General features: G+C 44.9%; 1 protein-coding gene across 1 annotated transcript in view; it reads right to left on the bottom strand.

Moving 5' to 3' along the window:
* The window catches only part of MED13L (mediator complex subunit 13-like), a gene marked incomplete at its 5' end in the record, with an annotated part of 159,826 nt that overhangs the window by 850 nt on the left and 143,544 nt on the right, over positions 1 to 15,432 (bottom strand). Inside the window, 9 exons of the mRNA XM_009081353.1 lie at positions 920 to 1,032; positions 2,302 to 2,463; positions 5,559 to 5,713; positions 7,838 to 8,014; positions 9,003 to 9,161; positions 9,734 to 9,876; positions 10,295 to 10,518; positions 12,458 to 12,646; positions 15,158 to 15,377. Coding sequence (XP_009079601.1) covers positions 920 to 1,032; positions 2,302 to 2,463; positions 5,559 to 5,713; positions 7,838 to 8,014; positions 9,003 to 9,161; positions 9,734 to 9,876; positions 10,295 to 10,518; positions 12,458 to 12,646; positions 15,158 to 15,377 — 1,542 coding nt within the window. The remainder of the gene's footprint in view (positions 1 to 919; positions 1,033 to 2,301; positions 2,464 to 5,558; positions 5,714 to 7,837; positions 8,015 to 9,002; positions 9,162 to 9,733; positions 9,877 to 10,294; positions 10,519 to 12,457; positions 12,647 to 15,157; positions 15,378 to 15,432) is intronic.

Genomic DNA, 15,432 nt, shown 5'->3' with positions numbered 1-15,432 from the left:
AAGTAGGAATCTCAGTGAGGAGGAGGAATTTTCAGTTTTGCTATGTTTGAACTCGAATCAAGTCATTTGACGGTGGGCCCTCCCCAGTGCATAGCAGAGACTATGGACACAAAGAGGTTCAAATGCCACTGCCTTCAAAGCCTTGAGGCTTGAACACCTCTAAGGTGTTCCACACTCTCTGGCAACCTGTGGCAGTATTTGATCACACTGGTTCTGTGATCCTGTAGCTAATTAGAATTACTCATCTTGTAACTTGTGTCTCTTGCATCTCATCCTTTCCTCCTTTTACTCAACACCCCAAGGCAGCTATGAGAGCTCAGTCCTCTAAGCTGATTCAGATCTTCTACAATAACACATCACCAATTTCCTTAACTGAGATTATTCCCCATGTTCCCTGCTGATACTCCCTTTGTCCAGTGGTGTGTCCTGCACTGTGTGCTGCCTCCTAACACAGACCTGTGTTCAGGTGGGATGGAGGCAAACTAGTTATCCTGAACAATACAACACACCCTCTGTATTAATTCTGGAGCAATGCCTCTTTTATATCCCAATTCCTAGGAGCCCTTTTATCTCCTTGTACAAATCCACTTGGTGAGTAAAAATAATTGGTGACAGCCCAGATTAGACCCAAAGGGAACAGAGCAATCTGTGGGAGGCAAACCAAGGTGTCTCCTTGGCAAGGCTGTGCTGTTTCTGAGTTTCCTTTGTATCACTGTACCAGCAGTAAGAAACCTGCTGAAGTCCCCTCAAAGCCCTGCTCTGGGGGGAGGAGATGCCCACTGCCCTGAGACACACATATAGGGCACAGTAATTGATAAAACTACTAAATACTTCTGTCAGGTTTCAAAGGTCCCTCTGAACCCTCCGAGCTCAGTCCCCACAGCTTTAGGGAGGAAATGCAAAGCCTAAAAGGTGTTACCTCAAGACATCTGATGTAGTTTTAGAGTCAAGGGGATGAGGAACTCGCTGAGAATTTCTGGCAGGTAGAAGCTCGTCCGTCTGCGCTACAGAGATGTGGTGATGGAGTGAGGCCTGTGCAGAGGAAGGAAGGAAAAATTAACTCCTCATATGGCAAGTACTGCTAAAGATTCCCAGGGAACAAAGTCTGAATCACCTCAGGACAGCATGGAAAGGTGGCAGCTGTGTGTGCAGAACACAGGCACTGGCACAGCCCTTGTCCTGCTCTCTGCTGGCACACCTTCCCAGGCTGCCTCACCCCTCTGGAGAAAGGCTGCAGGAGCAGGGAAGGGATTTACACTCCTCCAACTCTGGCATATACATCAGAGGGGAAATAGTCCAGCTCACAAGTCCTTACTCCACGTCATCCCAGGCTGATGGGACCGAAGGCCTCACATGCTGCAGCAGGTTCCTCACTGCAGCACAGAGGAGCCAGCACCTCTTGCTGCATGGTACAAGTTGCTGCATGAATGCAGCCACTTGCTTTCAGTGAACCTTGTCCAAACCAAACCAGAATGTTCCAAGTCAAATCAAACTCTTAATTCAGCCTAGATCTGAGAAAGCAACTGTGCTGGGCTGGGGCTGAGGTAGGGAAGGGTGGTGGCTCCTCTCTCTAGTGCGCATCTAGTATAAGCTTACAGAAGGAATTCATCACATTGCCTGGAGCTCTGCTGACTTTTTACTGCTGGAAGTGAAACAGCCTTTGCAGTGCTCATTAAAAAAAAAAAAAAAAAAAAGGGGAGCTTTAAGTTTAGCACAAAACTTCATCTCTAGCTCCAAAACCACTGTGGTTGATTTTTGACAGAACTTTGACATCTCCATTTTGCAGATTTAAAGAAATACACACACTACAGGGACATGTGTGCAGGAAGGGCTCAGTGTCTGGCTTGTGAGGTGCTGGCTAAGCACACAGCCTGCCATCCTGTGGGGCATTGCCAACATCAGTCCTGAAATGTCTCTGTTTGCATCAGGGAAGAATTTAGTTAAGAGACTTTCAAATGTGTTTAGGATTAGTTAAACTGGGAATGGATTAGGTAGGAAGTAGTAACTTTATTATTCTCTATGTTGTTTGTTCAGATGGTTATGTGATGCCATTCTAGGCAGATTTTCCCCCCATTTTCCATGCTCACTAGTTCACATTTTGTGATTCACTCAGAAGCTGCAAGAGACTCCACAGGGCTCAGTGAATCTCTAGCAGTTGTACCAGATCTGCTGTGTATGTCCCTCAAGCACCTGCAGTTCTGCAGTACCAGGTTCACTCTGACACTACAGACTCCAGTGTGCAATTTTACAACCAGGGTAACAAACATGGATATTGAATGCTTTCTTTGGAGCATGACAGACCTTCAGGAAGAGGGGACACTGGTTCTGTGCCTGAGGACAGGATGACCAGAACCACTGTGGAAGATTCTCAGCTTTGGCAGTCGACACGAAGTATCCAAGAGCAAGAGGCTGCTGCTTCAGCTCTTCAGGGGCTTCTCTGGAGAGAAGACGTTCCCCTTGGCTCTGAAAGAGATGAGAAGACAGAGGTTTGTGCAGGTTTATGCAACTACATCCCACTCCAGGAAGTGATTTTGTTTACTAATTACTGTCTTATGACAAATGTGCCTCCCTTTAGTCATTCATCACTCTTAGTCCAAGTTAGTCCTTCTTTTTTCCCCTGTAGTTGGGTTCTCCAGGCTTATGCTCCAGAAGCACTGCAGATTCCCAAACAGCAATGTTAGCCTCCTAAACTGAACAAAGAACATGTGGAATTTGATGCTACAGAGTAACTGAAGAGTACTGGGCTCTGGCTGTGAACCTGAACAGCTTCCTGTGTGTCTGTGGAGAGCAGAGCAGTGTGGAATTGGAGTTTATAAACCCTCATAGGCTTTCCCCACACACATCCAAGCAGCACTTTGCACTGCACGTCTTTCTGGCCTGGAAGGATGTGTGGGACACACTCAAATGTGAAAGAACAGAGTATCTGCATCCATATAAGTTTGGTTGTGTTGCTTTTTCAGTCAGTTACACTGGTGGCTTTGGAAAAAATTGCTGCACCTCTCTCCTTGCCCTGGCCATTTGCACAGAAGTTTACTGTGCTAGGATTATATTGGTAGCACCAGGCAGGGGAAGCACGAGGAACACCAAACAGCTGTCCTGCTTTGCCATTTATATTATTTATTGACAGACTGTATTTTTGCAGTATTAGTTACTCATGTTGTTATATAAGGGCCAGAGAGTTATTTGGAGATGAGAGAGTTAAACAACCAGAAATGGGCTGCAAAACTCATTTCTTCAGACTCTGAGTCACTACCTGTCACCATGGGTGTGTGTGGTTTTATTTCTGTAGAGTAAAACCGAGTTGGACCTTCCATACCTGAGGCTGTGGGACAGGAGTGCTTGGTGTGAGCTGCCCTACCTCATCCTGAGTGTGTATACACACACCCTTAGCTATCATGATCCACAGGGATCTCCCTGAGGTGCCTGCTGGTCCATTCCACAGTGCATTCCAATTTTAAATGCCTTTGGTTGTTTTAGAAACACTTCCTTATTTTATTTCACAGAAGAACATCCTAAAAGATGCCTGCACACTTTTTTAATTTCTAATTTCCCCTTGCACAACTGAGAACAATTCATGAATCCATAAATGTCTTTCACATCAGCAGGTTAGAGAAAAAGATTCCATTGTGTAGAGACCAGCTCAGCCACAAATCCATCCCTGCCAGTCCCTTCCAGCGGGTCCTTCTGCAGCAGCAGTGCCCTGATGAGGAATGAAAGGCAGTAAACTCCCTGGAGCCTGGAGCAGGCTGCAGCACCAGGCCAGGCAGCACACCTGAGGAGGTGCTGAGCTGCCTGTGCTCACTGTTCCCCCAGCAATCAATTACAGCCTGCAGGGAGCAGGGCCTGACCTCCCCCACCCACGAGGGGATGATCACACGCTGCTGCTTTGTTAAAACCAAGAATTACACTGCAATTACTAGGCCTGTGTTAATGGTTAAACTGAATTACTCCGACAGGTTGAGCTGGAAGTGGCTTGTCCACGTCCCTGGGCTCTTGGCCATTAACCTCTCAGTGCTGTTCCTAAGCCATGGGGATGTAGCTCTACTGAGAGAGTTCTGTAGAAGTGTTTCTAGAAGTGGTACAGAACAGAAGTTGCTGAGTGAACTGAAGAAGACAAAGTGTCCTGAGTGAGGAGCTGTGATTTATGGCTGGAGGGTTTGGTAACAGTATTTAGAACTTCTCATTTGCCCACACAGCAGTTAGAAACAACCAGGGGACAGCAATCTGCCATTATTCAGCTTCTGAAGGGTGAGTTGCAGAATTTACAGAAGGTGGTTGTGGACTGAGATCACAAAATGCAGTGTTAGCATTTCTGTGGCTGACCCAGGAGTGGTTTTGCCCTCAGACTGTATGAAGCTGGCCATGGAAGCATTTTGGCAGAGGTTGCAAAGAGAATACAGGCAGATCTTTTCCATCCAGGGGGTGAAACTACCACCATTCAGTCAGTCATCTTCATGCTGTGAGAATTCTCTTCTCAAGACATCCTGTTCACATGTCAAAAATGCTGTGCCCTGCTGCAGAGGCTGAATGAGCGGCATCATTCACGGGTCAGTATCCTAGCTGTACCTACACCTCTGAGGATCTCTCGTGTACTTCCACTCCTGCCACATTTATAGTTTCTCCTAAGACCTTAAAGCCACCAGTGACAGTCCCAGATCCAGATCCAATGAAATTACTCAGATCACTAACCCAGAACTTTTCAATGCAGGGGGTTATCTGTTCCTGCTAAAAGTTATTCTGTTTCTGAAATAAAATGCTGTATTATTTAGTAAAGAAGTAATTTGCTGCTGTTTCTAGAATAAAACTTCTCCACAGGAAATTATGAAGCATCAAACTTCTATCTAATTGTGATGGAAACCATTTTAAGAGAACACAACTAAATGTAGGAGTCAAAGAGTTCCATCGAACGTGATCCAAGTTATGCCATGGCCAATTCAAAAAAACCCCTTGAATTACCAAAAAAAATTTGCATTTTAAGGAATCACTGATGTTGGAACTGACTTTATAAAAGCCACTTCAAACACAAATAACTTACAAACTCTGTGTGCTCTGGGCTAAATATTCCTAAGCAAACAACATTTGCATAACCATCCAGCACCTGTGGAGTTTCCACGGGCAGGGTTTCATCTCTGGGAGAATTATCTCCCTCCTGCCTCCCCTGAAATCCATGGGAACAGGGCTGTCAGCTTCCTTTCTCTCAAAGACTTGTCACTTTGTGCCAGGGACATTCATCTGACTTTCCAGGAAAAAAGGGATGAGCACAGATTAAATGTGTGCAGGGTCATCAGCTGTGGCTTTGCCACACAGAAATAAAGCTTCTCCTTCTCTCTGCCTCTCAATTATCTTGTACACCAACAATTAACTTCAGAGATGCAAACAGCCACTGCAGAGGCATCTTCTGCAGCAGAGTTTTACCAGCACCTTTGATTTAAACCTAATTACTGTTTGCTGTCGACCTAATTATGTGTGAGAATCTACAGGAAAAAAGATTTTGTTGCAGGATTTGGGTCAGACTTTGTGTTTCATTTTCAGCAGTGTATGTGGTGCTCCAGCCTTACCCTGCTGTGATGGTAGTGAGATCCCACTCCAATGCCAGATGGTGATCCAGGGGAAGGAACTGGGGAGGAATTTGGTGAAGAGTGAAGATTCCCTGTTATCAAAATTCTGATGTCATTGTCCATGTCATCTGGGAACGGGAGGTCGAACATGTCATCTGAAAAGAAAGCAAAATCATTTCCAGTGTGCTGTACTCTTTTTTTTTTTTTTAAGAAATGTTGGTAATTTATTACCATTCCCTTTAATTTATTATCATTCCCCTTTTTCCTACATACTCTCAAGACAGATGAAAGCAGAGATAAACATTTTACTGCTTAACCCTCCTTAGTACCTTTGACTGCAACCACACAGACTTGAAAGGAGAAGTTGGCATACATCTATTAACATAATGAATTTTAGCAATGGCTGTAGAGTGAACAAAGATCCTGTCATACCAGCTCCATAAAAATCCTGACTGAACTTTGTAACAGAGCAACTGACACCTCTCTGCAGCTGGTCACAGAAACCTGTTAACAAACACTTGACATCCATTAAACACACCTCGTCTTACTCCAGCAGGTGCTTCTCCTCAGGCTCCCACTGCTGCACACCAGCACTTTGGCACATTTGCCCCAAACACCCTGGGAGCAGCCCTGGCAGCTCCAAGGAAACTGCCTGCAGGATCCAGGAGGGCACCAAGGCCCCACTCACAGGCAATGGACTTCCAACAGGTACCAGGATTCCCTACAATGCAGCTTTTCTATTTGACTTTCATCTCAGGAATTCAACACAGCTTTATCATCATAGTTGGCTGCTTTAATTTGGTTTGTGCTAATATGTGGGAAGGGCTAAAGATGCAGGGAAGATGTGTTTGCCTGCTGCTCAGTCACCTGCACATGGGTTACAATACCACGAGTAAGTTATGTGGTGGAAGGATAAGGCACCATAAACACAGCAAAAATTACAACCATCACAGTGTGGTTTATAGGGGTTTTCCTTATCCAGATTTCTCAGCAGGGAAAAATATTTAAAGTGTATAATGACATTTAAAGCACATTTTAGGGGCAGAAAGGGACACTGGGAGCTGTCTGAATTAACGGGATTAATTAGAATTGCAGCCAAATTCATTCTAAAACATGAAGCCTCAAAGAGAAGTCATGCGTTCTACACATAATAAATAACAATTTCTCCTGAAAAAGAGGACTTTACTCCACAAAAAATGGGAAAGGATGTATGTCCTGATGAAATTTCACCTGAAGCTCCAGTAGTAAAACAGGCAGGTGGTTGTTTTCTGTCACCTCCTGAGGAGAACCTCTGAACTGCCAGAGCAAAGACTTAACTGAATTTTATTAACTTCTGTCCTACAGCCTCAGTAAACAAAACAGGGCTCATGTCATGCTCTGCTTCGCCTCAAAAGCATAAATGAGCTGGCTAATAGCATAGGAAGCAGTTTAATCATTAAGTAGAACAGAGTTAAGAAAATTAAATTTAACACCGTTTTGGAAAAGGGCAGTTGTTGTACCTGACTGTAATTAGCATCTGCAGCACCAAAGGGCAGGTTAGCACAGGTTAATGTTTGTCAGCACAGCGTCAGGCAGGATTCTGGGGCCTCCAAGGGACAGCTGCTCAGGTAGGAGAGGGGCAACTTCCCTCTGTGAGGCCCTCTGACATTCCAGGAGGAACAGATCAAAGCCTTAAAACTAGTGGGGCTGCCTTCCTCCCTATTCTAACTGCCCTCCTCATTACAGAGTTGTACTGTAAGTGCTTGTAGCTACTCTTGGTTTAAATTACTTTGCAATCATTTAAAGGCTTTGTGACAAAACAGTTAGGAAAATGCTTATTTGACAGAAAATATTAACCAGAGTCTTGCTGACACACGCTGTAGGGTTCAATGTGTGTGCAGAAGCACTCTGGGGGCATAAGGAAGTCTCAGCTTGGGCTGTTTTACCTACTTTACAGGGAGGTCAGAATGCTACAAGTACCTCCTTCCTCACAGCTCTGTACACAACAGGGCACCAGGTGAACCACAACTGTAAAACACACATTGGCCTGACCAAGCCACAACCACAAGAAAAAGCCTTTTCTAGTCTGTGCCACATCGTGTATTGGCTGGTCCATGCTTCTTTGGGAATAAATTAGTGTGATGATCTGAAAGCAGACTCAGGGAAAGCATAGAATACTGTCCTGTAACCCAAGCCCCACTTGGGTTGTTATTCCCTCCTGACTCAGCTCTGCTGACATTCCAGAAAGGCCCCTGAGCACTTTGGTGTTTCACCTCTCCCACAGCCATGTGCTCACTCACCGTTGGTAGGGCTGAACCCATCCTCATTGGGGTAATTTGCTGGTGCCACCTGGATAGTAGCAGAGGTTGGGAAAACCAGGATGTGTGTACAGGAGGCATCCTGAGGGGTGTTGAGCTGAGATGACTGCAGGTTCAGCGCAGTGCTCCGGCCAAACACCGAGCCCATCGTGACAGCATCTGCCAGGACAGAAACAACAGCTGAGATGTTACTTTGCATCATCTTCCAAATATATGTTCTGTGTGCAGCTACATTTCTGTCCATCTCACCTGGCTTGCAAGCTCATACACACATTAAGGGTCTTTGCTTCAACAGAATAAATTGCTAGAAGAGCCTGGCATGAAGATGACCAGTTGCACAGACAATGCTCAGCCCCACCTTTCCTGCCATCCTGCCACCCCTTAATCAAATATTTACTTGTTTAATGAGCAAGTTAAATTAATTTTTCGCACACATCTCTGTACAATTATGAAAGACACCCCACTTGGGTTGATATGAAAGAAGCCTCACTTGCCATCTCTTCTCTCATGTAACAAAATCCCTGCTTTGACAACATTCATCTTGATGAGTAATTTTCAAGCACAACTAATTTTGTTCCACGTACTAATCTTTTCTTTCTAAATGTAAAAAAACCCCCAGAGTGGTTTGTAAGGATATGGTAAGGATATGCCTCCACATAGATTTGTATGTGCTTAGGTAATACAGCAAGTAAGTCAAGGGAACCTCCAGATTCAATTTTATTTCAACCTAACCCCATGGACTTGTAAGCCAACTGTAAGTAACTTCAGCACATGAGAAGGCAAGTGGGTTTACTCTTATTCCCATTTCCACAGGCTCCTATTCTTTCCCACTGCAGACTCCTCCATGCATGAGGGTGTCTGCAACACCACCCTGAAGCTGATGGGAATGGCCTGCCCAAACCCATGACCTCCCCAGGGAAAAGGTCAGCAGCTCACAGTGGCATAGAGTCATCTTCCCCCAGAGCCTGCACTCCCAGTATAGCATCTCTCCATGGTATTTTGGGGAATTCCACTGGCTCAACCTATTTTCTGCCATATGTAGCCATGCAAGCCAAGGTGGTCTTGGACTCCAAAGTCTCCCAAGATTACTGTGCTTATGTGGTAGGATAAAAGTTCCACTGGCATTGCAATACTGGAGGAAACGTACCTGGCATCACCACGAATGATCCCTGTGGCTCCATGGCAACTAGGCAGGCACTGAGGATGGAGGGGGAGTCTGCTGCTGAGATGCCACACATGCGGCACACCTCCTTTAGCTGTTTGCTGATTGTCTGCAGGGAACACTCCCCAAGGAGGATACTCCAGTCTGGAAGGAATAAGCATCATGGTAGGACAGAAGGCAATGGAGTGCTGACAGGGCCAGCACTCGCTTGGAAACAGCAAAACATTCCTAACACTTTGCATTTCCCTAACCCCAAACTCTTCCATTCTGCCTCCCTGTGCACTCAAAGAGTCAGGCCCTGCAAATGGGCTGATCAAAGAGTTCCTGTGCAGTGTTTCATTCCATGGCACTTTGCTGGATTTCTTTTGTTCAATAACTTTTTTTTACAAGAATTTGTTTGGGGTTTAGTGATGTTTAAGTTGATGAATCAGACTTGAATCCTGTCTATTTCTGTGACAGGGTAACTGCTGTTCAGAACTTTTTCCAAGATGTGAGGAGGACTTGACTTGGAAGGACACTGTGCAAATCTCAGTGACTGCACAGCACAAGGGAGTAACATTACACAAACCAACACAAACATTCAGTGCCAGGGCAAGATTAGCACTCTCAGTTTTTTAGGTTTACATGTTGGTGATCAGTTCTGAGTCATGCAGCCTCACACCCTGGGGCTGTATCTCCACTGCACCCCCCCAGGTGTGGCCCCACTGACTCCATACCTTTCAGCTCCCCGTGGCCCAGCCGGCCCAGCCGCCCGATCACGACTCTCCAAGGCAGTGATGTCATCTGTACAATGCCAATGCACCATTCCCAGAGCTTCTGCAGACCAATTTTACGGGCAGACAACTTGCTCCTCCTTGACCTGGAGGTTAAGGAAGAAAAAAGAAAGTGAGAAAAGAATGAAGGAGAATAACTTCTAGTCTCTACAATTACGTCACTGGTTACCCTCTATAGGAGGTCTTATAGCTCTGTGCAGTTCTGTACAGTTCTTTTACTAACAGGAAACAGAAAAACTGTGTATCTGCTTTCAGTATTGTTACTGCAGTGACATCAAGAGGTGTCACTTCACTGAGCAACATACCAGGTGTTCTTCAAGGTAAGATTTGTAAGGCAGCACTTGTAAAACAACTGTAACCCCAACCTTTTTGCTCTGCCTTTCAAAAGTTATCAAAGTGCCAACTGGAATGTTACTGCTGTAACATTATGAACTCATCAGCGGGAAATGTGCAAGAAGATGACACCTCCAGCCACAGACACTCCGTGGAAGCTCAGGTCAGCACCTGTTGGGCAGGTCGATGTTGACGATGCAGGTCTCCAGCAGTTCCCCGTGCAGGTCCGTGCAGGACGCCAGGAGCCAGCGCTGGTCGTGGGACAGGCAGTACCCCACAAACAGCACGTTGTACTTCTGACTGGCCTCTCCAAAGGTTTCTCCCAGCTCTGTCTGTTTGTCTTTGATGGGTGCCAGGATGAAAGGAGGTGAGTACAGCTGGATTGGGCTGGGCCTCTGCAACAGAGTCAACACAGTCATCAGCAGATATATCGGAAACTATTTAACACAAGAAACACACAGACTGGCACTGGGTTTAGAGAAAAGTGAGCTGGAAACAAGAAATTCACAGCACTCCTAGTCAAGAGGGAGATTGGGAAAAGGGGAGTTATAGACAATTCATCGCTGCTAGTTAAAGCTGATGCACCTCAAACTCTATCTAAAGATTTCTCTATAGGTAAACTAGGGTATGAAACCAGTCTTTGGACCAGTGTCTGACACAGGCAGGAGTTTAAACCTCCTCAGCTGTGAAATGCTCCAGTCCCTTAATGACCTTTGAGGCCTTTGGCTGGATTTGCTGCAGTACATCCATGTTTCTTGTTCTGAGGAGCCCAGAACCAGGCACAGGACATTCCAGCTGAGGCCTCACCAGTGCAGAGGAGAGGAGAGCAGAGCAGGTCCCTCCCTGGCTGTGCTGCCAGCACCTTCCTAACAGCCCATCTGCTGCTGGCATGCTCTGCTTGAGGGCACAGTGCTGGCTCACATCTGTCGTGTCCAACAGGGCCTCCAGGTCTGCTTCTGCAAAGCTGCTTCCCACATGGTCACCCCAAACCCATCTTTGCTTTGTAACTCCTCTCTGGAGAACAAACAAGAGGGGTCTGACCAGACATGTTCCATAATTAAGAAACAGTCAGGGTATTTTCTTAATTTTTCAGCAAAGTTTGGGAGTCTGCAGTGCAGACTGAGAGCAAATGCGTGTAAAATGCAAAAAGCAGAGACCTGGTTAATTAATTTTGCTAAAAGCAAGTGGCTCATGAAAATATTTGCCTCTTTTTTCATGTCTTTTGTATCTTTTTCTTCATTAAGAATGAATGCACTTCATTCTTAAACATGAAATGCAAAGTGCAAGTTAATGAGCTCAAAGGAAATGTAAGTGATGGTGTTTTCTCTGAGGCAGGAATGGACCTCATGTTCCTGCTCCTGTCCCTTGCTAGAAATGTCCCACCCTGGCAGGAGTGCAGGAACAGCAGTTAAGGGAGGGAGAAGCTTGCAGGGGACTTGTGAGTTTATCACCCTTACCCCTCACACCTAAATAGCTTCAGGCAGGACTGTTGTAACTTGCTGTAAATCCATCCTGCTCACACACACCTCTGTGAGGGAAGCATGAGGAAGGGACTGGGGAGATGCCAGGGGTCTGGCTGCTCTTTGGAATTCCCAGTGAGAGCTTATGGCTCTGTGTGAGTACTGGAACATGCTGACTCCTTGGGTTTATGACAAATTTGCAACTAGGTTTTTCAAGCCTACTGAGCAGGTCTTTATCCCAAGGTAAGTGGTTAAGTGTTTCGCTGGTCTATTAAATCTAAATAAAATAGTCATCATCGTTATCTTTCAAAGAATGCAAAGCACTCATAGAAAGTAGGATGGATTATTCTTCTTTTGAAATCCCTGAAATTCCAGACACAGGGCTTGAATATTTACAGTTTATAAAGCAGATGAAAGATAAGCCCCCTGGAAGAGGGGGATTTCTCCATTGCCCCAGGGAATTAATATAACATCTGCAATTAGGCACAGCAGCTTATTTCATATATATGCATATATATGTGTATAGAAATGAAGGTTGGACACAAACTCTTGCTGGTGCACTACAGACTAAACCTATAAAACAACTCAGAATCCCAAGTAATGATGTACATCTTCTCTTCTTTCACACTGATCTTTAACCTTTTAGTTTATGACTCAAACCCAAAAGCTTAAAATGTTTTCACAGCAAGCAGTCTGATGTTTTCCTTGCTATTTTCTGTTTAGTATTAGCTTGCCTTTTCCCTTTATATTATCGTTCTCTTTTATACCTTGAAAAAATTCTCCTGAAAGCATTTTCTCTACTCTTGTTTTGGTATTTGAGGAAAGCGGTTAGAGTTTATTAACAAACTTTCATTTTCTTGCCACCAATACCAACCTCAGGATTTTTGAGGGTCATCTCAATGCTGGCAGCTGGCCCAAAGCCTGTGAGAGACTTGATGTGGATCTGTGTGGGCAGTGGCCTCCTGCACTGGCAGTACACCGAGAATGCCAAAGACTTCAAGTGCTGAATGTAGAAAACCTGTTCATCCTTCATTGTCTGCAGCATGTACTGGCAAGGCACAATCTGTATAATTCACAGAAACAATAAAATGGGATTGAAAGGCTTCCAAGAGCTGGTCATTAACATCAAACCAGATTCCCACATTCATTAGTCACTAAGCACCCAGGACACTGTGAGATACTCCATTATTTGCATTGCAGCATCTGCAGCTCCTGTCAGGGCTGCTGCCCTTGGGCAGGACTGGCTGCAGCTCCCAGGGACTGCATTCCCTGAGCCAAAGCTGCTGCTTCCATTACAGTGAGAAAGGGAATTTTAACCTTTTAAATCCTCAGTGCAAAACCAAACACCTGTATTCAAACACTTTGAATTTTATACCACTGTTTGTCTGACCAACACCTTCATTTGCAGGTAGCCTTAACTCTGACCACTGTGTTCAGGCAGGTTTGGCTCCATGGTTTGTGGTCAGAATCAGGAATTGTGTGCTGACCATGTGGGAATTGCCACTATGGTGTCCTACACTCCTGAGAGAGGAGTATAGAGAGTAGAATTAAGATTCTGTCATAATGATTTGGGTGGCTTTTTTCTCCTTTTCAATTCCATAACCACTGGAAACTCAGCAACCTTATGCTGCTGCTCAGTTTGATTTGTTTCAGAAAGTCATGCGAAGCAACACATGTGACTTCACATGTTCAACCAGCAAGAACCAGAGCTACACTCAGATTTGCCTGTGAGGTGTGAGTGTGGTGGGTAGGACCCATCTGCACAACAGGAGCAGGAAGGACAAATGGCACAGTGCTTCTTTAGAAGTAAACAAAGCATGACAAAAATCAGGTTTTCCATTCCAATCCATTTTAAAATTCAAATTACATCCCTGTAACCTCACTGTTTTAATGGACTATGTTTATTGTACAAGTCCCACACATGGCTGTGGAAATGTCTTGGCTTTTACAGTGAGATCTTTGGAGCAGAAACTGTCAATACCAAACACTTATACTATAGCCAACACTGCAAGACTCAAGCAAATTCTTTCAACAATTAATATCAGTAGTAATAAAACTTAAGTATCACAAAACTTTTACTACTTTATGGTTCTTGCCTGAGCCACTGGAACAGTTTTTGAAGGACAGCTTTATCCAAGAATTTCAGGAGCTTTTCCTCTCTGCACAGGAATTGTAATAAAGCTGCAAACATTTGGGGTTGATTTATTTTGAAGTAACTGCATATTTGTGTGTGCTGTGGTGCAGTTGTGAGAATATGGTGCAGGTAACTAGATCATTTACCCCTTACCTAGAGAAAACCCTCTGCTCTTTGGGCTTGCACTGGCCAAATGTCACATTTTGAGAAGCAAAGGGTAAGTGCCCAGAGAACACACAGTACCAGAAAGAGGGTCAGACCATCTCTTGTCTGGCACAGCCTCAGACCCAATGTCAGTGCACAGTTTACATGGTCTTGATACACATATCACTGTGATAGCAGTGACTATTTCACTTTCAGTGTCTCCAGGTGTGGATCAATCCCACTGCCTGCACTCTACCACGACATTAAGTTGTAGTAGATTTTCAGTTCATCCCCAAGCCTGAAATGCTTTGGTGACAGTTTCCTCCATCCTTTCAGAGAGCAATAAGGTCAAGACTATCAAACCCAACAGATGTTTTCCATGCCCAATCTGAGACACCACAAGAACTTCCACTTCCATTTGCTAAAATAATTTCAAACACTGAAGCCAAGGTGAGCACACATGAAGAAGATACACAGAAATCACAGAATCACAGAATTAACCTGGTTGGAAGAGACCTCAAACATCATTGAGTCTAACCCTACTGTGGTTACTAGACCATGGCACTAAGTGCCACATCCAGTCTCATCTTGAAAACCTCCCAAAAAACCTTCCCACACTGCCTCCTGCCCATGCTGCACAACTACATGCACAGCTGGTGACCTCTGGCCCCTGCTCCCCCCACACTGATTTAGCCTGAGCCTCTGTGCCAGAGTTGGCCTGGCAAAATGCAGGCAGGCTGGGCAAGGGGCCAAGTGCTGCTTCTGGCTGCACAAACTCAATTCTTAAGTAATTCCACAGTAAGTAACTACTACTATATGCCAAGTTACATGGTAAATTATTTTTAAGAAGCAGATAATAACTACACAATAGTTATATTGTGCATTAAATGTCTGGTTTCACATACTTCTTTTGGATTAAATAGTATAAATCAAGGGAATATAAAAAGCAAACAACTCAACATGTAAAGCAATCAAAGGAGCAAGTGGACAGTTTTGGCAGTGGCAACTCAAGCTGCAAGTTAAATAATTGAAATCCCTCTCCAAGCAGCAGCTAGGATTGCTAGAAACATGGATTTGATGCAGGGATACTGTGGCTGCTTCCAATTAGTTTCCTCATCAAAACAAAAGCAAAGGGTTTTTTGAATATATAAACTTGTACCATCAACAAAATAATTTGCAAGTGACCCCTAAATTGTACATATTATCTCCCATTTTGTACCTGTTAGTACAGTGCACATGTCACAAGTGTGCTGTGACAGACTCTCAGCATGAAGGGGCAGAGGAGGGGAGAATTACCTGGAGAATGAAAGAATTCCTCATATTCTCAGGCAAGTTATCCAACATTTCTGTGTAGCATCTCATCAAACTCAAGAGCCAGAAGTTGGTTGAGGCAGATTCCTCATCTGCAGTGTAGGTGAAAGGGTCCACCATGTAGATGACCACTGCTGGGGGATAGGCATTGCTGTCGGCAGACTCTGGCTCCGTGGGGATCCCGATCCGCTCCCGCTCCGTGACACTGCACACACACACAATGGTAAATCCAAAGGCAACTCACAAAGCTTCATTACTGC

The sequence above is a fragment of the Acanthisitta chloris genome, unplaced genomic scaffold (genome assembly GCF_000695815.1).
Source record: "Acanthisitta chloris isolate BGI_N310 unplaced genomic scaffold, ASM69581v1 scaffold13970, whole genome shotgun sequence".
Taxonomy (NCBI): domain Eukaryota; kingdom Metazoa; phylum Chordata; class Aves; order Passeriformes; family Acanthisittidae; genus Acanthisitta; species Acanthisitta chloris.
Note: the sequence above shows the minus strand (reverse complement) of the source record. Positions and strands in the feature narration are given on the sequence as shown.